The 23,891-nt window shown below is 47.6% G+C and overlaps 2 protein-coding genes across 3 annotated transcripts; one reads left to right on the forward strand and one right to left on the reverse strand.

Annotated features, from left to right (window-relative positions):
• Window positions 1-423: 423 nt before the first annotated feature.
• Window positions 424-14,336, forward strand: LOC119390453 (uncharacterized). Of its 2 annotated transcripts, XM_037658075.2 has the most exons (5): window positions 424-728; window positions 4,708-4,900; window positions 6,423-6,671; window positions 11,588-11,833; window positions 12,077-14,336. In XM_037658075.2, the coding sequence occupies exons 1-5, from the start codon at window positions 564-566 to the stop codon at window positions 13,132-13,134; spliced, it is 1,911 nt and encodes a 636-aa protein (XP_037514003.1). In that variant the 5' UTR covers window positions 424-563; the 3' UTR covers window positions 13,135-14,336. The 2 variants fall into 2 exon arrangements, with proteins under 2 accessions (XP_037514003.1, XP_037514005.1); XM_037658077.2 differs by lacking the exon at window positions 6,423-6,671.
• A 4,020-nt stretch (window positions 14,337-18,356) lies between these two features.
• On the reverse strand, window positions 18,357-18,926 carry LOC119391413 (tigger transposable element-derived protein 4-like). Its single transcript, XM_037659096.1, has one exon. It carries the CDS (start codon window positions 18,924-18,926, stop codon window positions 18,357-18,359), a length of 570 nt encoding a protein of 189 aa, XP_037515024.1.
• Between the last annotated feature and the right edge of the window lie 4,965 nt (window positions 18,927-23,891).

Consider the following 23,891-nt stretch of genomic DNA (forward strand, 5'->3'; position numbering starts at 1 on the left):
ATATGACACATATAACATATGTCAATTGCCAAGTGGACATGTCTTGCAAACTGATCACCATGACAACCATCGGTCACTTGAAGCATGTACCATAAAGTGTTAATTAAAAATCAGAGTAGCTAATTTTAGTTTTTTGACATGCTAATAAATTATAGCGCAATTTTTCGTGCAACGCGGCCGTTTCGAGCGATCGAGCTCAAGGACTGCGATGCTATCCGTCGCAATTGCATACCGATCGCTGCGCAGATGCTTCGTGATATCAGATTATGTGCAACATTTATCGCGACTCTTTGAAAGCGACGCGGGAAAAATTTTGCACGCTTGCGCGAGCAGCCGCACACCTGTGAATGCAATGGTGGAGGAGAGTACAGACAAGTCACGTGATGCAAAACCGCGTCAAAACATTCGCCATTTTGGAGGGCACGGACAATGTGACGTTACGTTGGCCGGTGATGTGAACGAAATCTATGGCGGAAAATTAAAGTCTCCACGCTTGGAGTCGAAGTACTCGTCGCGGCAAATGAATCTGCCCTAGGCAGCGGCGGAAAAGTGGGCGAATCATAATGCCGGCTTCGTGCTGCGCGGCCGGTTGCTTCAACAGCGTGCTCCGTGGCAAGCGGCTGTTCCGCATCCCCTTGAGCGAGAAAGACACCGCCCGGCGCCAAGTGTGGCTGGCGATTATCAACCGAGATGGATTCGTGCCGACGGCGGGCTCACGGCTGTGCGAGGTGGGATTTCCGAGACACCTTGACAGGCCTGCTACGCTTCTCTAGAGAGCCGAGCCGGCAACACCTGTGGCATGACCTATCATTCCGGCGACGCTCTCTGCATTGCGCCGTAGCTATATTTTGCATTAAATGCTTACTGTTGCATGTTTATATTTTTCGTTCCACTGGCTAACGTCGCTGGAGTTTGTCAACGCGCCACTGTTGTTGCATGCATGTCTGAACGTCGTTGTATGCATTGTATCAGTGCATAGAGGAGGCACTGATTGTATCAACTTTTTGAGCGGCGCTGGCGGCGCATTTCTTCGCCGGCAGAGTTGGGTAGCTTTCACTCTTTTTGGCTGACGTCGGAAGGTTTCCTAGTAACAACAGGTAGCGTCATACCCTTGAGCACCGTAAAAGCGCCGAGGCGCGAGCGTAGGAACAAAGAAAAACGCGGTCGTTTTTGTCGGACTTCGTACGCGTTGCCCTCCATTCACTGCGGCTCATCTTTCCACGAATACTAGAGCTGTTGCTGCCCGTGGTTATTGCAGTGTGTTGCGAGCGAGGGCCGCGATAAACGAATACCCCGCTGCGAAAGTGTTGCATTCCTGTGCTTGTCCTTCGCTGTTTACAAGCGGTGGAGACTGCATGCAGGGAAGCTATCCCGGTCTACTACATTTTGATACTCTTTTGTGCTTAGTAACTAACGTAGAGCAGGTTCTGGCAGTCCTCACGGAATATTGTGAGGTATTGCGAAGGTTTAAGACGCCTGTGAGATCATGTGGGATGTGTGATAACTCGAGTAGGTGAAACAATTCACTCTGGCCTCACCACAAACAACATAATTGCGGGTGCTCCCCTTTTCCAGAGCAGCACTAGTATTTAAAGTCTACAAAGTCTACAGCGCCCGGTTTTTTGTTAAGGAGCTCAAGTTTTAATAGGTTTGGCTACATAAGTAGCTCAGTTAGTGGCGCTCGATAAAGAAATCGTGCAATTGCATGTTCTACCTCTGACTTTCTAATTTCTCAGTTGATTTGCTGCGCCTTGTCTGCGTTGCTGCTTCATCCCATTACTTCGTGCTGCGCTGACACTCACGTGTTGCAGTCGAAGCTAGCCTGTGTCGATGCAGTTGTCAGGTTACAGATTGAGAAACCGTAAAACTCTGCTAAGCATTCTTGCTAGCATGTGTAGGCGCATGGCTGGTAAATCTGTTGTTTGACGACTGTTATTCATTTTGTTCTGGCTTGTATCTGCCACATGCTTTTATTGTAGCAGTACACATTGAACTGCTGTTGCCAGTAAAGTAGAGATGTCATGTTGACATTGCATACCTCTCGTGGCAGATTTGGTAACTTCAAGAGCAGCTAATTAATCGTAAGTGCATGAAACGTGCCTAGTATGTGTAGCCCCATCTTTATCTTGCTCTTCACTTGTCTGTCTCTTGTTTTTTTATTACCACACGTATATAACAGTCCTTGCTACAGTTTATCATTAAGATGAAACTTCGGGACATTTTGGTGAGGGTACCAAAGCTGTGCAACACTGCTTTGTAGTGCTGTCTTATGAAATTGGCAAGTTTAACAGTGATTAATGGCTTTCTTCGACCCACTGGATACATTCCAGGCTTTCAGTATAGCTTACACCAGTTTCACATGGACACTTTTTATTGCAATTAGGGCCAATCCAGATTGGATTTCTTGATTGCAATCAACAATGGTTGCTGCTGGATGGTACAAAATAATGCAGATTGAGTTTGGCATAGACGTCAGCGAAATCGCCATTGGGCCTGACCGTCATTGAAGGGGACCGTGTAGCAGCACCTGACCGGATCGAGCCTAATCCGGATTGGCCCAGATTGCGATCAAAAGCGCCCATTGTGACACTGGTATTAGTTACTAACATTAATGTGGTAATTGTGATATAAATGTGAAGAAATTGAAGTTGACGGAAAGACACCTTGCCGCTGGTAGGGACCGAACCTACAACCTTCGGATAATGCGTCCTGTGCTCTACCAATCCAGCTACTGTACTTCCTTCGGCTTCATTGTCTGAAAGTTTCATTAGGTTGTGTCTAACAAAATAAAACGAGCCTTCGGTCAATGCCCCTCTTTCGCTCATCCATAGCGAGGGTCTCGATCCGACAGACTTGATGCCTTCAGGTAGTATGTGAGGAATTATTAGGCAGCTGCCATCTTGTAAAAAGAGCACGTGCTAGGTGACACCAGCTGACAAAAAAGTGTTCCACACTCACTGTGATGGCTACGAGTGGCGTTTGCTAACACTACCAGGCGTACATTCACAGAAATGCCCAATATAGTGGATGAGAGGCCGACTGCTGCCGTAGCTCAATCGGTAGAGCATCAGACGCATTATTCGAAGGTTGCAGGTTCGGTGCATAACAGCGTCAAGTTCTCTTTTTGTCCACTTTAATGTCTTCGCATTTATATCATAAATACCATATGACAGTTAAAAGACTACAAATAATGCCCGTATACTTTTGTTGTGCTGTTGGTTTCATTATCTTGTACATAAGAAAAAAAAAAAAAAACAAGCCCTTGATCAATTACCCCTCCTTGGTACTGTCTTTTACAATGTTTATGAAGCTACCTGCACTATTTGATGAGAATAGTCAAATGTGTGATTATTCTGACAAGCAGTTTATTAAGCATCGAGGCATGCTGCGACAACTTTCTGATGACGGTGATCAGAAACATAGTGGTAGATGTTTCGGAATGTCACGTTGAAGAAAAACCAGCATTTGAGGTTGACCTGTGCATTGAAGGCTCAGAATGACCGTGGTTTACATCCTAGCTCTTAAAGCCTCTGTGATTTCTCTTCAATAGCTTATACTTACTTTTATTTGTAAGAGAAAGGATGATTTCGCTCGCACATGGCAAGTATTTGTGCAGAAAGCCAAAAGTGCACGTAACATTTAAGGGATATTAAAAAGCCCAAAAGGGACAGAGTCGGTCATTTACAGCTTCCAGTACAACATTTAGGCTGCTGTCATAATGTCAGCATTAGGGATCGAAGTTTTCCAAGCGATTTCAGTGTGCGAGCAAGAAGTATTAAAATTTTCATACCTGTGAGCATAGGCATGTGGCATCGGAACTTGCGTTGTTGAGCAGATGACACCACCAAGACTACGGCAATGCTTTGCAGTCTCCGAGGGGCTACTGTATGTGAAGAAATTGCTTGTTTGTTGCTAATGTTACAATTGGGCTTTTAGTAAACAATGATTCATAAGATTCTTGAACACATTAATTGGTAGTGCAAAAAGCAAGGACTGTGGAAAGGGACGTACACAGGGCGGCCATTTTGTGTTTGTTCCTTTTCTCAGTCCTTGTTTTTTTACGCTGCCCATTCATGTGTTCAGGAATGCACCAACTAGCCCAAACTAGAGCATTACATCATAATGTGCTATGTAAAGTAACATCAACAATACCGGTATATAAACATCTTGCATTATATGTGAAAGTGACTGTTCATTATTCAAAATCTATTGAAAGATGTATCCAAGACTCAATTTGCTTCTGGCACTATTTAGTTCAATCCCTGAAATACTGTGTCCTCACGACCGAGCTCTTTGTGTCAACAGAGCTGTGGTGAAACTTGAATCAGTTTCTTTTTTTTTCTTCTTTGTTACAACAAACAGTTCTCAGCCCAGCACTTGTGGTATGGTGCCTCAGTAGCTTCAGCAAGTTTCTGAATACGAGTACATTAGTGTTAATCAGAACGTGTTGCTGGACGAGTTAGTGAGCCCTTGACGACATCGTCATTTTAGCGCTTGTATTTTTGTTTCTGTTCCTCTTTTTAGTGTTAAAATGAGGACGTTGGACAATAGTGTTAGTTACGTGTTTTTGTAGGCTTCTTTTTCAAGGAGTGGTGAAGATGTCATTATGTCATGGGCTGCGGTTGCAAACAAATCTAGTGTTATAGTTTCGCCAACTGCTTGCATATGTGACTTCGTAAAACTGTCGAATGAATGCATTGTCTGCAGGATCATTTCGAACCGGACCAGTTTGAGCAGCACAGAGCAGACGGGCGCAAGCTGCTCAAATGCAATGCCGTACCGACCATCCCCGGTTCAGGAACATTGGCAGGTCAGAAGAATCGGAAGAAAAGAAGACGTCGGAACAGGCAGGCACCAAGTGCAACCAACAAGGGGTGCTCCCTATCGGGCTCTGTGGATGGTCAGTGAAGCATTCCCGTGCATTTCGGTGCCTGATTGGATTAATGATTGCAGTAGTGCCCAGTGAACGGTCTTCTGACAGAATAGAGTAGGCTTCTGTAGTCAATGTTAGGTCAAGAATGCGGCTCGTAGAGATTGGTTTATTGGGCTTAACATGCCAAGGTGACTCAGGCTGAGAGACGACACAGTGTAGGGCTCATTAACACACACTGGGACCCTCTAACACGTACTGACATCACACAGTACAAGGGCATCTAGCATTCTGCCTCCATCGAAATGCGACCGCTGCACCCGATACTGAAACCTCGTCTTTTGAGCCAGCAGCCAAGTGCCGCAACGACTGCATCACCAAGGCGGCCAGGCTCGTAGAAGGGGAAGCTGCGTATTTTCTTGCATAATATGACATGTTTACTAGCGAAAAAGACGTGGACGACAATAAGGAATACAGGACAATGCTAGACTTCCACTAGAGGTCCTTGTACTGTAGTTGAAATCTAGCGTTGTTCTGTATTCCTTATTCTTGTCCACGTCTTTTTCGTTAGTAAACATGTCATATTATTCAAGATACCAACTAGCCCAACTTTCTGCCCTAAATGTATTTTCTCGCATATGACCTGCACCAAGAAATGGAAAAATTTGCTTAAAAAGTGGGGTGTGTGTTATAGGGTTATATGCAGCAGCAGTTATATGCGAGAAAATACGGTACATACCCATAGATTCATAGCATATCTTAAGATAAAATAATACTGTGAGCTGTATCACAGATACAGTACTATAATGGATGACTTCTGTCTCTTTTTTGACATAGATATGCGACAGCAACCCGCCATGGTAGCTTGGCGGCTAAGATGTGCTGCTAAGCTTGAGGACGGGTTCAATTCGTTGCCATGGTGGCCACATTTCTGTGGCGGGGGGGGAGATTGCAACAACAACGATGTACTTAGATTTAGGTACTTGAGAACCCCGGGTCGCTGGTTTCTAAGGCATGGTTTGCAGTGTGCTTGCGCATGCCAAGCACTGCTTGAGAGCAGCAGACAACACAGTGTAGGCCCGGATTCCTGCACAATCTTCTAGAATGGTGAGGGGGTTGTCATGCAGGTGCTTGCCTATCAACTATGCCTGGTTTTTTTTTGTTCTGCAATAGATGTTGCCAAAAGAGGCCATGCTTGCACTTTCTCTCGCTTGAAGGTGCTGTAAGCAGCCTCCGTAGAGCGCAGGCCATGCACTCGTGTGTTCCCTTTCATAAAGGACCACACTGTACAAAGCGAAATCCTATGAAACTCTGTACGTATGGTTTTAGGTGTACACAGTGGTGGAAATAGTTGCGCTGCCCAGAGCTTTTCGGGCTCTCTTTAACACCTTCCGCACAAGAAACCAACCTACTTGTTAAGCATGTTTTCCTGCTATCTTTGTTTGGAACGTTGGTGACGAGCACTTCGCTTCGTGCACTCGTTTGAGCCTGGCTGCTTTTCGTTCCATGTAGCACATTTGTTCCCCACATTGTCTTTTTCACACTTGCGCAGAGGACGATGATGAAGACGAGGAGGAAGCGGAACGCCTCTCTGAATCCGAGGCAGCAGAGGCTGTCGACGCAGCGAAACCAGCCGAGAGAAGCAGCTCCTCCTTTCAGGCCGATGCGCTGACATGCAAGGCCCTGCAGATTCGTTTTGCAGCTGGCCAGCGAGGCTACGCAGTCGTGCGCGAGATGTGCCTGGGATTTCCTACCGAACTGCAGCTGCGGCACTGCGTTGAGGCACTGCCTTTTGGACCCGGTATGGAAGAAAAAAATAAGGGTGGTTGTAAGGCCACAGTGATGTGTTGTAGTGGCCGCAGGATAATGTTATCAAACAGATAACATCCGCAGGATAATCTTATCAAACAGATAACATCCACAGGATAATGTTATCAAACAGATAACATCCGCAGGATAATGTTATCAAACAGATAACATTCACAGGATAATGTTATCAAACAGATAACATCCGCAGGATAATGTTATCAAACAGATAACATCCGCAGGATAATCTTATCAAACAGATAACATCCGCAGGATAATGTTATCAAACAGATAACATCCGCAGGATAATGTTATCAAACAGATAACATCCGCAGGATAATGTTATCAAACAGATAACATCCGCAGGATAATGTTATCAAACAGATAACATCCGCAGGATAATGTTATCAAACAGAAAAGAAAAATGAAACAGATGAACGAGGACAGTTGTGGCAGAACTTGTCTTGCTATTTCGGACTCTCAGATTAACTGGAAATGGATGTTTGCATGGGCCGCAATTGTTTCTTTTCAAGAACAACGATGCATACTTCGATTTCTACCACTTGAATGCTGTTGTGTGCCTGTCTGGTCACAGGGAGCAACACTGCTTACAACGCATGCAACACCGAATTTATAATCCCGAATCAACACTTGTGATGGGAAGGATGCTATAGTGATAGGTTCCAAATGAATTTTGACCACTAGGGAATATTTAAAGTTGCCACGCTCGGTGCATGAGTGTTTTTGTAATTGCTCGCGTTGTGACAATGGCACTGCAGCGGGGAATTGAACCTGCAACCTTTTGTTTAGCAGTGGAAGGCCATAGCCACTCCACTAAAGCATTGTGGTGCACAGAACACATGCACAGGCTCGTCCATGCTTAAAGTATGTGATTACACGTGAAGTGGCACCTAGCGGCAGGGCTTGGTGTTGTTTGCCGCAGTTTTAATGCTCCAGGCTTCCATTTCAGTGAATCAGACTTCCCTTGCACGACCATATGTTCTTGACTGCTAAGGCAGGCATCACACGTAGGTGGCCAGCAGATTCCCCACCCAAAGACAAAGCATATACATTGACACACGTGAACTGTTCGTCCTTTGTGTACTGGGATTTGGCAATTTTTGTAACTGCTGGAGATAATAGGGGCCCAACAGCTTTCACGTGATGGAGATGTTTAGTGGTTTCAAAACACCTTGTTGCGCTTCAGGAGGGAAAACCCCTCCTGACAGCTGAATTTTTATTTGTGACTTTATGTTTGAATTAGTAGGTCTGTGTGTGACAGTCATGATGTTGAATTGCAAATCTTCTAACATGTAATTAATGCTAGGACAAATAATTATGATAAATTAAGGGCATCACTTCGAGATGCACGCCGAAATCCTAATAAAGTAGCGCCCCACTGTGCTGTAGCACCATGTGATCACGTGTGCTCATATTCTGGTGACGCAGAAAGCGTGCTTTTTTCAGTTGCGGCCCCGCGTATGGGAAGGAATGAAGCAATGTGGGTTCTGTGGTATTGGCCAGGGTGCGGCACACCAGGCACGTTATCCTGCCAAAATTTTTGTCTACCACAGGACACCTACCATAAAACGACACGGGACACAGCCCCCATGTCACTGTAAAGAGCATGCCCCCTCTGAAAAATGTTCCCCATACAGGCATAGGTCAGCAAAAGAAATTGGAGCTTACTCAGACTCATTCAAGAAATATATTTTGCTCTGAGGGCTCACTCGAACTTAGACTCATCAAAATTTTCCTCAACCGGACTTACTCGGACTTGTTCACTAAACATTTTCTCAACTGGACTAACTCAGACTCAAACTCGCAACATATTACTCAGCCGTACTCACTCAGACTCAGACTCGCGGCTTCATCTGATTCTGAGTGAGTTGACTCATGAGTCCATTGGTGTAAGATTAGCTTTTTCGATCATGGTGTTGATCCTCTTTAACGCCAATATCACACATAATCGGTGCTCTACGATACACCGTTTGATCCTCTACCTTAAATACGAGTGTTATCATCATATATCATCATTATTATATATCAATCCAGTTAGGACATTTTTATGTCCTTACTGATTTTTATGTCTTTACTGACTCGCATGAGATATTTTTATCAAGAACTTCCCATGAAAGAGTTTGCGGAAGGAGGTTATGGCACCCCTTCCCCGAACTCGCGCCTCTGATCAATAAATAATGAAGTGGCGCGTGAATGCTAGTGTGCTCAGATATGTGTGAATAGGCTTGAGCATAAACGTAAGCCGATATGAGGCTGATATTAATGCTGAAGATGAGTAGATAGGACCCTAAGTCGGCAACTAAAGGTGGAACTCACTCGGACTCGCTAACGAAATATATTTTGTGGTTAGGGCTCACTCGGACTCACTCACTAAACTTTTCTTCTACTGGACTCACTCGGACTCAAACTTGCCAAAATATTACTCCGCATTCACTCAGACTCGGACTCATGGCCTGATCCAAGTCTGAGTGAGCCTGAGTGAGTCGATTCATCAGTGAGTTTGCCGACCGATGCATACAGGTGTAAGCAGCCAGAACCACTGGGAGAGCAACCTAACAACGAAGTGATGGAGGGGAGAGGTCAAGGCCCTCACCGTGTGCCAATTTCATTGGAAGGCACTGTCTTTTTCACGGGGAGTTCCCATGCCAGTTTCTCTAGGTGGTGTTGCATGCACCTCGCAATCTTGTCTGTGACGTCAACGATGTCCTCGTAAGAGGTGGAATGTCTTGGGGAGGCCAAACAGCCACTAAAGATGTCATATTGATGGCAAGGTCGCGAGCTGCTGCAAACTCAGAATGGTACTCTCGCTTCTGTTAAAGCCACATCAAAATACAATAATACCTCATTATCTCGAAGTAGTAAAAACCAAAAAAAATTTCGAGTTAGGCAGATTTTCGAGATAAGCAAAGTTGCGCAAATTCTATTGAGCAGTCCAGTTCTATCTAAAAACGTCATTACTACTGACCAGTTTCTTAACAGGAGGGCCTAACTGGCTCTTTGTAAAGAATTTAAAGAAAAATAATGACATACCAGAGCTGTCAACCAGCTGTGTTTTTCGGCACTGCCTTTGTATTTTCGGCACTGCCTTGCAGTAACACTTGCACCTAGCAAAGCTTTCTCGGGTTGCTTAACACATCGCATGTGGCGATCGTCCGCACCGCTGCACTCAACTTTATTTCGCATCAAGCGAAACATATTTCTTGTCTCGGCTGGTGTCGTCACTCCTTGAGTAGCTGCATCGACACTGCCGCGATCGCCGTGCATGACGCCAAGTTGTTTCACATAAATGGTCAAACCAGCCGATGCTGCAGGCGAGATCAGTGTAGCCCACCACAAAGTCCAGAGAATCTGCCTTCTCTGTCAATGTTGTGACTGGAAGGGGCTCCTCTCGCACGGTGCAACCACACAATCAGCGCCGTTTTGACGTCCGAAACTTCGAGCCTCGAATCCGCTTCTTTGATTAAGGCTAACTTTCTTTGCAGCATCAGTGACTTGCTTTGCTTTGGTGGCGTTATCCTCCCCACATCGCACGGCCGAAGAGAAAATCCCAGCGACGTGTCTTGCGTAAATAAAATGCTGAAATCGCATCTCTGACGGTAAACAAAACAGCGTGTGCGACCCATGCTACCTCTGTGCATGTCTGTGGCGTCACATGACGTGACACAGGGTTGCTTGACAAAGTTGTTATGCTGCTAGGTTTCGACTTCACTTCCGAGAACAGTGTCCACTTCGTCGAAAGCACGGCAGCCTCGCGCGAAGCTTGTGAAACGTAGACATTTTGCCGCTAGCATTTTGTGAAACGGTTCGGCGGCGAAATTTTTGTTTCACTCTCACTTGAGATTTCGAGATAACCGAAAGTGGGCACGGAAATACTTCGAGATAAAGGGTAATAAATACATTGCACCTATGGGAAATCGTTCGGTACCATGGAAAATTTCGACTTAGCCGATTTTTCGAGATATGCGAGTTCGAGTTAACGAGGTATTACTGTATGTTCACTGTTCATATGTTCATATGTTCAAAATAGGCTACTTTCGTCACTAATGCTCGTTCAGAGGCATAGGCGTGCGCAGGGCTCTCCATCAGAGGGGGCCAAGTCTCACCGCAGACCCCCCTCCCCTATTTTGTAGAGTCCGAAAAAAAGAGCAAGCTCCATTATGTATGCAAAAATAAAAACGAAGCAATGGCGTGCTTCTCAGAACGGCCTGCCATAGGTCCCGCCTTTCTGAGGGTAAAGGTCGGAGGCAAACTGTCCTTTCAATTCACCATCAAGGGTCCTCAGTCGTCATTGTTGTCAAAAAGCATGCGTAGCCACAATCCGGCGCATTAAAGAATGGCATAAAAGGTCCGACTGAGTAAAGGTACGGGGCAGAATTGGCGCCCCCCTTCAGATAATTAAGGGTTTGCCCCCCCCCTGCCCCTTCTCCCCCTCATGCGCACGCCTATGGTCAGAGGTAACTTATATAAGCAGGAGAATGGAAGAACGCAAACATCTTGAGATTGAAATTTTGATGTCAGGGGCCCTTCAACATACAGTATAACAGTCGAAGACTGCCTTCTCAACCGTAGCAATACTTCATTGATAGCGGAGTTGTATCGACGGTTAACGCAGGCTTAGAGTGTCTGAAAAATGTACCAGATGGCACAGACGACACAAATGGTCGCCTTCAGGTGTCACTGAAGCTGCACAGGTTAGGTTCATTGTGTGGCTGCAGTAGGTGCACTGGCATTGTGTGAAGCACTGCCACACGCTCTTGTGTTCAACATATGAATGAAATTAATCTGCACTTTGCTTGTATGTGTAGAACACGATGCACACAGTATTCTTTTCTGTGTCGTCGGGATGCCGATTGAGGCAGAAATTTATAGCAAAGTCATCTTTGCCTGCAGGGGTGTTAGACGGTCTGCTGCCTGCGCTAGAGCACAAAATATCCACCATGCGACCAGAGGACAGGCACGTCACCCTCTCACTGGACAGGGTGGCAGTTCCACCAGGTGCTGACCCGACCCTGGGTGGGACGGGCGGTCAGTCGTCTGAGAATGCACTCGTTTTCACCGTGGCAGGGCTGGCTTCATGCTGGAAGCAGACTTTGGGATATCACCTGCTTCCCGAGTCGGCCTCCTTCACCTCCACAGGTGAGCATTTGGAGAACCCGTTGCATGGCGGATATGGCGTCGTGCTGCTTAGATCACAGTATCTTGGTCTGTATCAGCTGTGGCAGTGGCAGTTCGGATGGTGGCAAAAGGAAAAAAAAAAAAGGAACAGTTGCATACATAGGTGACAGCTGAAAAATTCCAGCTCGTGAGAATTCATCCGGAGTTCATCAATATCGTGGTTTGGCTCTTGTAAGCATCCCTTCATTTTTTCTTTTCTTTCAGCGCTTTGCAGTGCGTTGAAAGACACCCTCTTCCAAGTGATCGAAAAGTGTGAAACCCTCGGCCTGACTGTCGATGCCCTCGTGACGGACCTGAGCGCCTGCAGCCTCTCCCTGTGGAAGCTGTGTGGTGTCTCCACCCGCCCCCTGAGACAACCCGCATTCTCGACGCGTCACCCGTGCGCCACGGAGCAGTCCGACGACCGGCGACTGATGGTCCTCGCCGACGTAACGTATGTCACGAAGAGCATCGTAGATGCTTTCATTGAGAATGAGACCTTGCTTCTTCCTAGGGATGTGGTTGAGAAGCACGGTCTTCCCACAGATAGAGTGTGTTTCGGCCACATTAGGTCACTCCTCACGAAAAACAATTCCGACAATTTAGGATTTGTGCGTGCCGTTGAATTAGATTGCCTAAGCCCCGAGTACACGCGAAAAGACTCGAGCGTATCTGATGCGGTCTTGAACCGGGGCACAGTGACGGGGTTGCGTTGCCTGCGTGCGGTCGAGCTTCTTCCGAAGGAAGCGGAGACGACTGCTTGGTTCGTCGAGCAGATCGGCCGCTGGCGCTCTGCGATGGCGTCTGTGGCACCGGACACGAAACGTGAACAGCGCAAGGATGTGACAGCGTTCCTCCGCGAATTCAAGGACACGTTCACACGCATATCGCTTGCTTCCCATATGCAGGAGGAGGGAGAATTGAGGATGGCTAAAGTCGGATTGGGCGTTTCGACAGCAGCGGCATTAAGCTTGCACGAGATTTTGTTGGTTGAGAGGAAGTTTAACTGCGTGCTCCTTGGCAGAGGAACATCTGCCCCACTGCTGAAACTACTCGAGACCATTTGTCCAACTGTTGGTGGGCTCAGCCACGTGGACTTTCGGTCGTCGCTGCACACGGTTTGTCTCGCGCAGCTCTTCCTACTCGTCCGAAATGGAGGAACTGCGTCGGATGAGATTGCCGACGTGGTGGAATTCTCAAGTGTGAAACTGGGCGAGAAGAGCAAGGAAAGCCATATTGTTATGGACAGTGGGGAGGACCCAGAAAGTGCTGATGAAAGCTGACGCGTTTTGGTGGTGCAACTTAACCGCCTTGTTGTACAGATAGACCTCGTTATCTGATGGTGACAAAGCTGACGGGATCGCCAAAGTTACTTCATTATGTCAATTATTTTGTTACACCCATTATTGCCTCTTACTGCAATATGTGCCAATAAGGTGTCGAACTTTAATTGCGCAAAGAAGACGACACTGTTGCGGTCGGCGTTAGTGGTATGGATCTACGTAGTGCAGCACTGATATTTTATGAATGCAACAACAAAAAAAGGGGAACTATGCCAGTAGCATCGCTTGACTTCGCGCATGGCATGAGAGCCTTTATGATAGCTGCGTTCTGTTCCAGTACAATGTTCTTTTTCTTCTTGTTTGGCTCGTCCACATTGCCGTGATACCGTTGAAATGCCAACGCTGTCGACCCCAGGCAAAAGTGAAGAAAATGTCTTGTGTCAACGGGCAACAAGCGGTGCACAACCCAGCGTGCCGCTGGTCTAGGCTGCTGCAGTCGAATATTGATACAACGAATCTCTACAGAGGCCGCCAAAAATTCTCATTGATTTAAAAAGTCTTTATAGTGCATAAATTGAAAATTTGCCCTGAAAATCATAAATGCAACAAATGGAGATGCCTACCTTTGCTGGGTACACCTCTGCAAATGTGTTATTCTCTGGCACGTGCAAAAAAAAGAAAAAACAAGGAAGTAGTATTCTGCAATGACTGCATATTTATTTAAAGAAGTCCGTGATCTTTGCCTGGTGGGTGCAGCCGAACTGCTGCAATATGAACTTTTTGAAGTTGTTCGCATTCTTGTGCACTGCTGTGGTGTCACTGCTACGCCTGCCAATGAAGTGCACATCTTTCTTATGCACTCCAAAATATCGGTGTTAGATACCTATTCCTTGCGTTGGTTTGCGCATGCTGTTTCAGCATCGACCTTGTTCTCAGTGTCCTTTATTTTATTTATTTATTTATTTATTTCACATAACCTCAAGCGCAAAGGTATTACAGAGTGGTGTGGAGTACGTAACACAATAACAAGGATTACTATAAAGTTATATACCGTATAAACCGGAATACTATAAGTCGAGATATTTTCTTTAAAGGGCCCCTAAACCACCTCAGATTTTTTCAAACATTTCAAGTAAACACATGCATCGTGTGCAGAATGCCGTCACGATCAACGATACCACACGTGGCAGCGCTACAAGCCGCGGGTGCGCCACAAATTCCAAGAAACAATTTATTCTCCTCTCCAGGCCCTTCCGGTGTGCCTAGTGACGTGTGTGACGTGAGGATGTTGAATCTGTGACGCATTATGCAGGCGATGCTGCGATTGGTTGAACAAGAACCTACGACTTCCGGTTAGTCTGCAAGCAGCTGCCCGCACGCATGAGATTTCTTGGCAGTCACATTCGCGGTGGGCACAACTTGAAGCTAGGTGATCGGCATCTACATTCTCAGCAATACCCACATGGGAAGGTATCCACTGGCAAATGAGGGACAGCCCCGCCAGAAATAACACACGATCTCATTATAAAGCACGCCAATGGGGCGATGCCGTGTACACACTCCTGGATTAATGTTGATCACCACTTCGTCCATCGTAAAACGATCCGCACAGCTGCATATGACGCTTGTCAGTGAAAAGCCCAAACATTTTGGCGTCATCTCTACGGGTGGCACGGTTTCAGCTCGGCAGCAAAAAACCAATTGGAACATGGGCGCCGCCATATTGCTTGAAAACAAACAAAAAATACCAGAAGCGTGCATAGATCACGTGACCACCTCCAGCCAATAGCGGCGCAGCATGGGCCCCAGCCATCCTAGGGGATATGTTTTGAATACACGCTGCTGGCGCTCCTTGCTGTTCTTCGTCGTGTCGTCCGCGTGTGCATGCTTGCGAATCGGCAACTGCGGCCCGTAACGCAACTGCCAAATCGCTAGCGCACCAGCACAGTCACGCCTTGCGGTCTGATAAGTTGCGCGGACTGAATCCGACAGAGTTTTGCGATAACTTTCATGCATCAGTGCTTGGCTGCAAAAGTGCCGACTGGAAAAACGAAAAGACTCGACACGTGTCACCGTACAGGTCCATCATGTTGGCGATCCTTTGAAGGTGTGCGAACAACACAGGGTCCATACCGACGCAATTTGTACGAGCACGGGCCGGCACGGCAACAACAGCGGTTAGCCGAGAAGCACGAAGTTCATAGAGTCGCGGCAACCGGGAGTGCCCGCTGTTTCGAAGAGCGCGTCAGCGATGACGGTATGTCACGTGAGATTGGGAGGGACACTAGGCGAGGAGGGCAAAGAGGCTTTGAGAGAGGAGACCAGCAGACGAGTGGAGAGTAGCGAAGGAAAGAGTGAAATGAGCGATCGCTGTGTTTCAATCATGAAACGCCTGTAACTCCACTATTACGGCACCGTTTCGAAAAATTCTCACGGCTGTGTGTTCATCGTAGACTCGTGCACAATTGTCACGCCACAATTAAATTTCGACCTCTGGGTGGTTTGGGGCCCTTTAAAACAACGAGCTAAAGTCACCCATAGTTTTATACAGGGGCGTTTAGCCGATAGTGAGTCGTCTGGCACCACGTGGCATGCATGTATGTCAAAAGCCACATACAGTCGTATCCATATCCAAATCTGATAGCAGGCATATCTTTTCTTTTTCCGTCTTGCTGTTTCCTTTGTGTGTTCATGCTGTGCTTCTGATCTGTTCCGAGTTTTGCACTCTGATTGACGTCGCATTTGACTTTTTTTTCGCATTTGACTTTTTTTTAGGATTCTTTTTTTTTTTCATTCATTGAAGGTGAGTAGCAGCACGAAGAGGCAGTTCTCAGCTACATTTATACTAAATGTTGAGTTCGCCAAACTGAACGGCAACACGGCCGCTCAGCAGCACTTCGGCGTTTTAGAAAAAAGCGTGCGTTATTGGAGAGCGCACAAAAGGCAAGCTGCAGAAGTGCAGCCTGCGAAAAATGTCGTTTCGTGGGCGTAGTGCGGTTCATCCGCAGCTTGAAAATACGCTCGCGGACTTTGTGCAGGAAGTTCATGCGCGCTTGCTGCCAGTGACTGTGACGATGGGTGAGCAGTGCCAATTTGAAAATAGGTGCATTTCGGCAATTTTGGGTATTTGTTTTTTTCTCTCACCTAAACTTAGGGGGTTGACCTATATTCCCACTCGACCTATAGTCCAGTTTATACAGTAATGCTAGCAACATGTGCATTTGTCACTGTTTCCTTGATCACAACAAATGGTGTTGACGATGTCATCAGTTGTCAGCTCAGCCAATGTGCATTGTCACTAATCCCGTTAATCGGGTGGGCATTCGCCGGGCAGATTCCAAGGGCTGACGTATCGGCCCCCCGAAATGCACCACGAAAGCGCGGACAATTTAGAGTTGGTCCTTTTAGTGCGCCAGCGAACGCCGGTTGTGGTCCAAAGACCGAGTCAGGGCCAAGAGTTGATAACACAAACAAAATATCTTCTCAGTTAAGGCAGTACAAGCATCACACAAACATGCACACTCGGCTGGTACTAGTTACAATTTCACAATATAACTCAGATGGTGCTAACACAACGGGAACTAAACAAACAGATCACGCGCTACAAATGCAATCTCATGCATTACAACCTATTCAAGAACAGTTAATAAGGGGAGACACTGGTCCAAAAATTTCTTCTTTAATTTTCAGTATTTCCAGCTGGAATTTTAATAAAATATGTATTTTTAACAGCTAAAAACAAATATGCAATTAGTTTTTGTTATCACTTTTAGATTTTTTAAATATTGACTGTTACATAAACTTGCATTCTGCCCAGCCTTTTGACATCTTCCTCATAAAATATTGTTACAAATTTGATATGACAGCATTCTCTAAAGGCCAGGGAGTGCAACAAAACCACAATTTTATTTTTAGCTTCATTGGTACCAGAGTTATGGCCTTAACAAGTGTACTCATCAGAAATCTGAAACTGTTGCTTAACTTTGTTGCTAATTAAACCACTGTTCAAAATAAAAATGTCACATTTTTTTGGTTTTCTTGCACTAATCAATGTATAAGCTTTCAAACGTTACAAGAATTATCACAATCTCACTGCTACATCAAAAGATACTGTGGGCAATGGCTTAGGGTGTGATGAAAAATGTTGTTTTGAGAAAACGAGAAAAGAAGTTTTGGAACATGCTGACCATTTATATTCAGCAAGAAAAGGTGGGAATCGGTGTATTAACCATGTTAGAAGCCACCAGGAATGTAGTCATCATCATTCTCCTTGGTGCGCTTTCTTTTCATGGCATGCTTGAAGTTTTCAGCATGCTCATGCTTCTTCTCTGATGCCACAAGTCGGCGACTGTCCTTTTCTGAGCATTTTTCGGCGGCCACAACACTCTGCTGCAGGTGCAGCTCCTTCAATATGGCGGCATCTGGTCTCCCTTTGCCAGCGTTGAACCTTGCGACGGCTTCAGCCACAACAGCTTCAACAATGAAAAGCGACGCGTGTTTGTTCTTGGACACGAGCGACCAGATGACGGAGTGCAGGCTCTCGTTTGGGTTCCGTGTTTTGCCTCGCTGACAATGCTCCAGCAATTTCTTGTCAGAGAGGCGCGTGTAAACAGGCCGCAAGGCATCAACCACATACTCCAGCTGGTTGTAGCGATGCTTCGGAGGAGTCTCCTGCTTGGCAACAGCCCTGTTGTACTTGCACCATGACTCTTCACCAGTTGGGCAATGAGAGTGCTGAGGGCTTGCGTCAGTAGATGCTACGTGATAAAAGGTTGCCCAGACAGCATTATGCATGGCCGCAAGTAAAAGCTCATTAATTCGAATTTCACGGGGACGCTCAACGAGTTCGAATTAAACCGAATTCGAACTAACGAAATTAATTGAAAGAAACAGCGTGAATTGAGGTCTGGTTGCTAGAAATCAACCGAAATATTTATTGGCGAAAATAATCCGTTATAACTTTCTGTTTCTTTTCTTTAAATGCGATGGCCATGGCTTTGTTCTCCAAAGCGTGAATGTGTCGGAAAGCATCCTCTTTGCCCTCCTCGAAGCTAAAAAAGAGGCGCGCGACACCCATTGCCTCCAATAGTTGTGAAGCTGAGGGCCGCGTCGGCGCCTCTTCCTGTTCATCGCTCTTATCTGCTTCGACGACGGGCTCTTCTCCGCCAGTCACCTGCGCGATAATGTCATCGTCGGTGATAGTGCCGCAGACCACTGCACTGTTATTCGTCGAAGCTGACATTGTCCAGCGCATCACGCAGTCCGGCAGGGATGACCTCGGCCTCGCATTCTGTGCCTGGGCTTTCGTCGGGTGCGCAGAAGCCACTGTGGCGGAAGCAGTTGGCGACTGTTGTTGCCGTCACCAGATTCCAGGCACGCACCAACATATGCATGGCCGTGAGCAGCGTCACATTGTAGTCTTTCATACTGGCGCACAACACCAAACGCTCGAGCATGTGACGCCTGTAGAAGCACTTCAGGTTCTTAATGACGCCCTGGTCCATTGGTTGCAGGGCCGCTGTTGTGTTCGGCGGCAGAAATGCGAGCTTGATCGCCTTTAGTTCCACATCAACCGCGTGCGCCGAGCAATTGTCCACAATCAGAAGCACCCGTCTGTTGGCCAATTCAAACCTGCGGTCGAGCTTGATTAGCCACTGTTTGAATATCTCCCGCGTCATCCACGCCTTGCTGTTGGCTGTGTATTCCGCCGGCAGTGTACGGATATTTTTGAAGCAACGAGGCTTCAGGGCCTTCCCTATGATGAGGAGGGGAAGTTTTTCCGTCCCGGTCATATTTGCTGCAACCAAGACGGTAACGCGCTCTTTGCTTCTCTTCCCGCCAGCACAGTTGTCACCTTTGTAAGTCAGGGTTTTGCTCGGCAGCAACTTATAAAATAGTACGGTTTCGTCCGCATTGAAAATATCACGCGGCGAATAGGCGTTAAGGTACCCTTTCCAAACATTGCTTCGCCAATTCGCGCATGTGTCACCATCCACCTCTTTGCCTTCGCCAGACACGGTGCGGAACACGATCTCGTGCCTCTCCCGGAAACGATGGAGCCAGCCCTCTGAAGCTTTGAAATCATCGATGTTCAGGCGAAGCGCGAAGTCCGCTGCCTTCGCCATAACGATCGGGCCGCTCAGCGGGATGTTCTCGCTTCTCATTTCTTTGATCCACATAAGCACCGCGCGCTCCAATTCCGGGTGCTTCGCCAAGCGAAGTCTCTTGCGACTGCTGGTGAAGGCATCAGTCGCGTAAGCCTCCTCAATCGTTCTCTTATTCTTGATGTAAGTTGAGAGAGTGCTTTTAGGGATCCCATGTTTTCTTGCGCGATCTCTAGTTTGCTTGTCCTGCCAGCATCTACTTCACGAAGGATTTCCACTTTCTCTTTAAATGTTTTGGCACTGTGTCCTCTGCCGCGAGAAGTCATGGCGAACTGCGGTGACGCTAGGCCGGCTAGGCCCAACAGCCGAAGACGACACCACCCACGCTGACCACCACTTCCAAAATCCACGACACGGCACAGAACGACTTCTCAGCTCTGACGAACCCAAGGCCTAGCGACCGAGTGTGCCGGCAGCGGAACGAAGTTGAACGAACAAACGTCTGCAGCACTAACTCGACAGGGAGGCTGCAGGGTACGTCCGACACGGAGCACCACACGATGCGAAGAAAGTGCGCGAATCACGCGGGGACGCCACGCCGGCCACACCACACATCCGGGCACTACGCTGAGCGCTCGCGCCATCTATTGTTACACCAAGAAAGCTTGCAGCGCCAGTACGAAATACCACCACACGGCGGCGCGCAGTTCGAATTATCGTTAGAGAAGCCGATGCGCGCATGAACTAATGAGTTGGTTTACCCATAGACGCCTATGTATCGCGACCGGACCATGACCGTCAGTTCGAATTAACCCGAAAGTTCGAACTAATGAGGTGCGAATTAACGAGCTTTCACTTATAAAGTGAGCTTCGGGACCAGCTTGCCTGTCAGTTTGCCCTTGACACCAAGGCTTGGCTTTCCTTCGGCTTTTTGTTTTTGCATGAGGTTTCGAAGAGCTGTGCCCATGCGCTTATGCACATGGTTGACACAGTCCTCTTTTTCTATTGGCACGAAGCCATATACCTGTGCCTCCTGCAGACTGTTGAAGGCCCGGCTGTCTCCATCACACAACATGGTTGTGTAGTGGAGCCCATGTCTCTCCAATGAGCGGCCAAATAAAATTCGTGCTGCTTCCACCTCCATTTGTCCTGGCTTACTGGAGGTATTCTTTTGGCAAATGTGGCCAGCTAGCCACTCGGCATACCTTGGGCTGTCCTCCTTCGGCCCTAGCTGGCAGCCCAAACAGAAGCTCGATAAAACGACGAAGTCGAGCACATGACCCGTGAATAGTTCCATCACGGTCCCTACACAAATATGGGATGAGTGGCTTCTGGACAGCCAAGTTCCATCAAAGGAAACGGCGATGTTTCCAGGATTTCCATAGTTCACTTCGGAATACACCGTTTTCACGGTGCTCGCGCAGTTTTCAATAACGCGCGCGGCAGCCTTCTGTGCAGCAGGGTTCATTTTCAATTTCACATAATCCTGGTGTGTCTTGGTGTGCAGGCTTCTCCATAAAATATTTAGGGCGGAAAAAATATCATTGAGCGCAGTTTGTCCGTTTCCTGTGCTCATTGCCGCACGAACCGCGAGCACGTTAATTTCGAAAGGGCCGTGCGCTGCGTCCCCCCCTGCTCTCGGCGAGCTCCGTACGGTCTTTAGTTTGCCGCACTCGTCACATGTGAAAACAAGTTTCATGGCGATGCCATATTCGCGGTCTTCCTTGGAGATTCTGCCAGGGCTGCCACACACACCGCACTTCATACACTAAAGAACTCTTAAGCTAACGACTGTGAACGGCGTACCAGACATTGCGGCTCCATCCGAGTCTCGAGAAAAGACTGCTTGCATTGTGTGGCAGGCTTCGATGAAAGGGCTTGCAGAACATCACTCGCACGACACTCGATGGCCACTTTTTCAGCGTCGGAAACCAGGGGAGTGTGGACGCGTACAGCTCTCGTGTGAGCTTGGGACGCGGCTATCGCGAGTGCCGCGGTGGTGATAGCGCTGACTCAGCCTGCTTCTTCCTAGTTCTCGGAGGCAGAAGGTCTTGCTGGTGGTAAGGTGCGGGCTCTCGGACGCCGCTTTCGCCTTTTTCCAAACGCGTGAGCACTCCGGAACTTCCGATGGCCGCCTGCCATTGCACCGAATGCACAGCCGTTGTTAGGCCTCTACGCAAAATGGCGGCTTGCACGCCGCTGTCTAGCAGACGAAACCCTTTGCGTCCAATAGGAAACCGGGAACTGCCCCACGTGTCAAAAACGCACCAATGATGTGCAAGTATTCAGTTTTTCTTTATGCGTGATAGCTGCGTTGTTGCTAGACAAAAAACGTTCTTCTGCTAGCAACAGATAACAGAAAAATGCGTCTTTAAAATGAGACCAAAATGGCCAGGCTACTTGGTGCGGTTCTCGCGCGCTGCATGTTGAATACGACTGTTTTTGAGGTGGTTTCGCAAGCGAAAATGGTAATCAAACTGACTTTGCGACCCAATCGACAAATACGCATTACAGGGTATAGTATTTTAGGAACAGCTTCCTTAGGCCTTAATGATTATGAAAAGAACTACTTAAAAAAATTGGTTTTTCGGAAAGTGCTGAATATTCAGCAGCATATCCAGTCCACAATGGACAGAAATTGAATGCTTCTCTTCCATGAAACACTCACGCAAACTCCAGCACTGATCGTCTTCGTTCCCTCCGTCGTCAGTCCCGAATGTTTCTCTTCCAGGAAACACTCACGTAACTTGTCACTGCTCACATGGCGTCATCATGTGATTCTTCCAGATCGACTACCGACTGACTGCACAACATCATAAACGTCTTCTTTGGCTGATGGAGCCACACTCAACATAACTTCACCATCTCCGCGCTGACCCACTGACTAACTGACTGGTCATCGGTGCACGCTTTTATTTCCTCTCTCTTGGATTCTAGAAGCGTCGGGAGTGTTCTTCGGCATGCAGCACAACCAAAGCTAGGCAAAGGGTGAGATTTTTCTCGTCGGTTCCGCTTGCGGAGGCGTCACTCGGCGTTGCATCATTTGTTCCTTCTAGATATTTCCAGACTTTGCTGGGCGTTTGATCTGGTTGTCTGCGGCTGTGAGGAGGAACGTCGACACGCCGGCATCTTTTGATACTTGTTTTTCGTTGCGCGCGCTTGTTGTGCAAGCGGCTGCTGCCGTGCTTTCCCGCTGCCGTCTGAAAGCGGCTGCGCGCGCACTTTATTGACGCGCTCAGTAAATTCAACCTTCTCCCCACTCCCTCTTGACTCCAGAGCAGAGCTCCCTCAGCTGCGTAGCCGCTGTCAGTTCCTGAAGGGAGTGGAAGGTTGTCCGTAGCTGCCTTGCCTCATCCTGGTTGTTTCTACTTCTTGAAGGTGGAGACTCCTTTTCTTAGGAACACAACTCGACTTTTATATACAGAATATATGCAGGTTTACAAGGCAGTTATGTACATAGGAACTTGCGCAACATAACTCGGCAGAGCCCACAAGTGCATAGCACCGCTCCTGCGACAAGAACCCCCCCGTGAGGAGCCGGGAGCAGGTTTTAACACCTTGATTGCTCCTCCCAGTTCCCCCCACGGCAAATCGAAACAACTCAGTCCGCTTATTGGGCCGACTGTACATTCGTCTCTTGGAGGCCTCCACCCTCTCTGTGCAGCCTTTGAGCCACCCGTCTGAGAGAGAGACGTGGAGAACGGCCGACAAACGACATTCCTACAAGTGCACAGAAAAAAAAAAAAAAAACGCACACGATGGTGGCGCCGTTTAGCTCCCCTGGTCATCTTAAATACACTGTGCGGCCGGTCAGCTAGCGGGCCACGCCATCCCTACTCGGCGGCATACCGTCGCGTGTGACAGGCAGTTCGCGGACTCTATCCGAGATATATTGGTGCCACCGCCTTGGCTCCCTTCACGCTGCTTCCCGGAATCCCGCGGGCCAGAGCCCACTGCGTTGGTCGTTAAACCGATGGTAAACAGACTGCGGCTTTCTCTTCGAACGGTTACGGGAAGCGAGAGGTAATAATAATAATAATAATAATAATAATAATAATAATAATAATAATATTATTAATATCTGGGGTTTAACGTCCCAAAACCATGATATCATTATGAGAGACGCCGTAGTGGAGGGCTCCAGAAATTTCGACCACCTGGGGTTCTTTAACGTGCACCTAAATCTAAGTACACCGGCCTCAAACATTTTCACCTCCACCGAAAATGCAGCCGCCGCGGCCGGGATTCGATCCCGCGACCTTCGGGTCAGCAGTCGAATGCCATAACCACTAGACCACCGTGGCGGGGCATAGGGAAGCGAGAGGTGTTTGTCTGCCACCGCGCCTTCTACATTCGAACCGAGCGTCGCTGCGCTTCAACCCTCGACTCCGGGAGTTGGCGCCTTGGAAGCCGTGCTTTTGGGGGAAAGACCCAACCATCCCCCCCTTCTCGCCACGCCAGACCTTACACGCTCTTTGTGACACTGCCCCCCACCTCAAGAATATTATCACATAATATTCAAACAACACAAATGAGCGCGCACATACACACAACCAAAATTGTCCAACGTACAAAGTCCTTAACTCAGTCCATCACACAAAGTGAGCGTCATGTTCGCAATATAATTCTGAATACAATTCACATTGCTATTCA

Source organism: Rhipicephalus sanguineus, chromosome 4, assembly GCF_013339695.2.
Source record: "Rhipicephalus sanguineus isolate Rsan-2018 chromosome 4, BIME_Rsan_1.4, whole genome shotgun sequence".
NCBI classification, from domain to species: Eukaryota; Metazoa; Arthropoda; class Arachnida; order Ixodida; family Ixodidae; genus Rhipicephalus; species Rhipicephalus sanguineus.

Bases quoted from the DNA above. Each gene is read 5' to 3' on its own strand.
- LOC119390453 (XM_037658075.2), top strand. From the start codon at position 564: ATGCCGGCTTCGTGCTGCGCGGCCGGTTGCTTCAACAGCGTGCTCCGT. The intron at 729-4,707 runs GTGGGATTTCCG...CATTGTCTGCAG, and splicing joins CGGGCTCACGGCTGTGCGAG to GATCATTTCGAACCGGACCA. The intron at 11,834-12,076 runs GTGAGCATTTGG...CTTTTCTTTCAG, and splicing joins GGCCTCCTTCACCTCCACAG to CGCTTTGCAGTGCGTTGAAA.
- LOC119391413 (XM_037659096.1), bottom strand. From the start codon at position 18,926: ATGACCGGGACGGAAAAACTTCCCCTCCTCATCATAGGGAAGGCCCTG.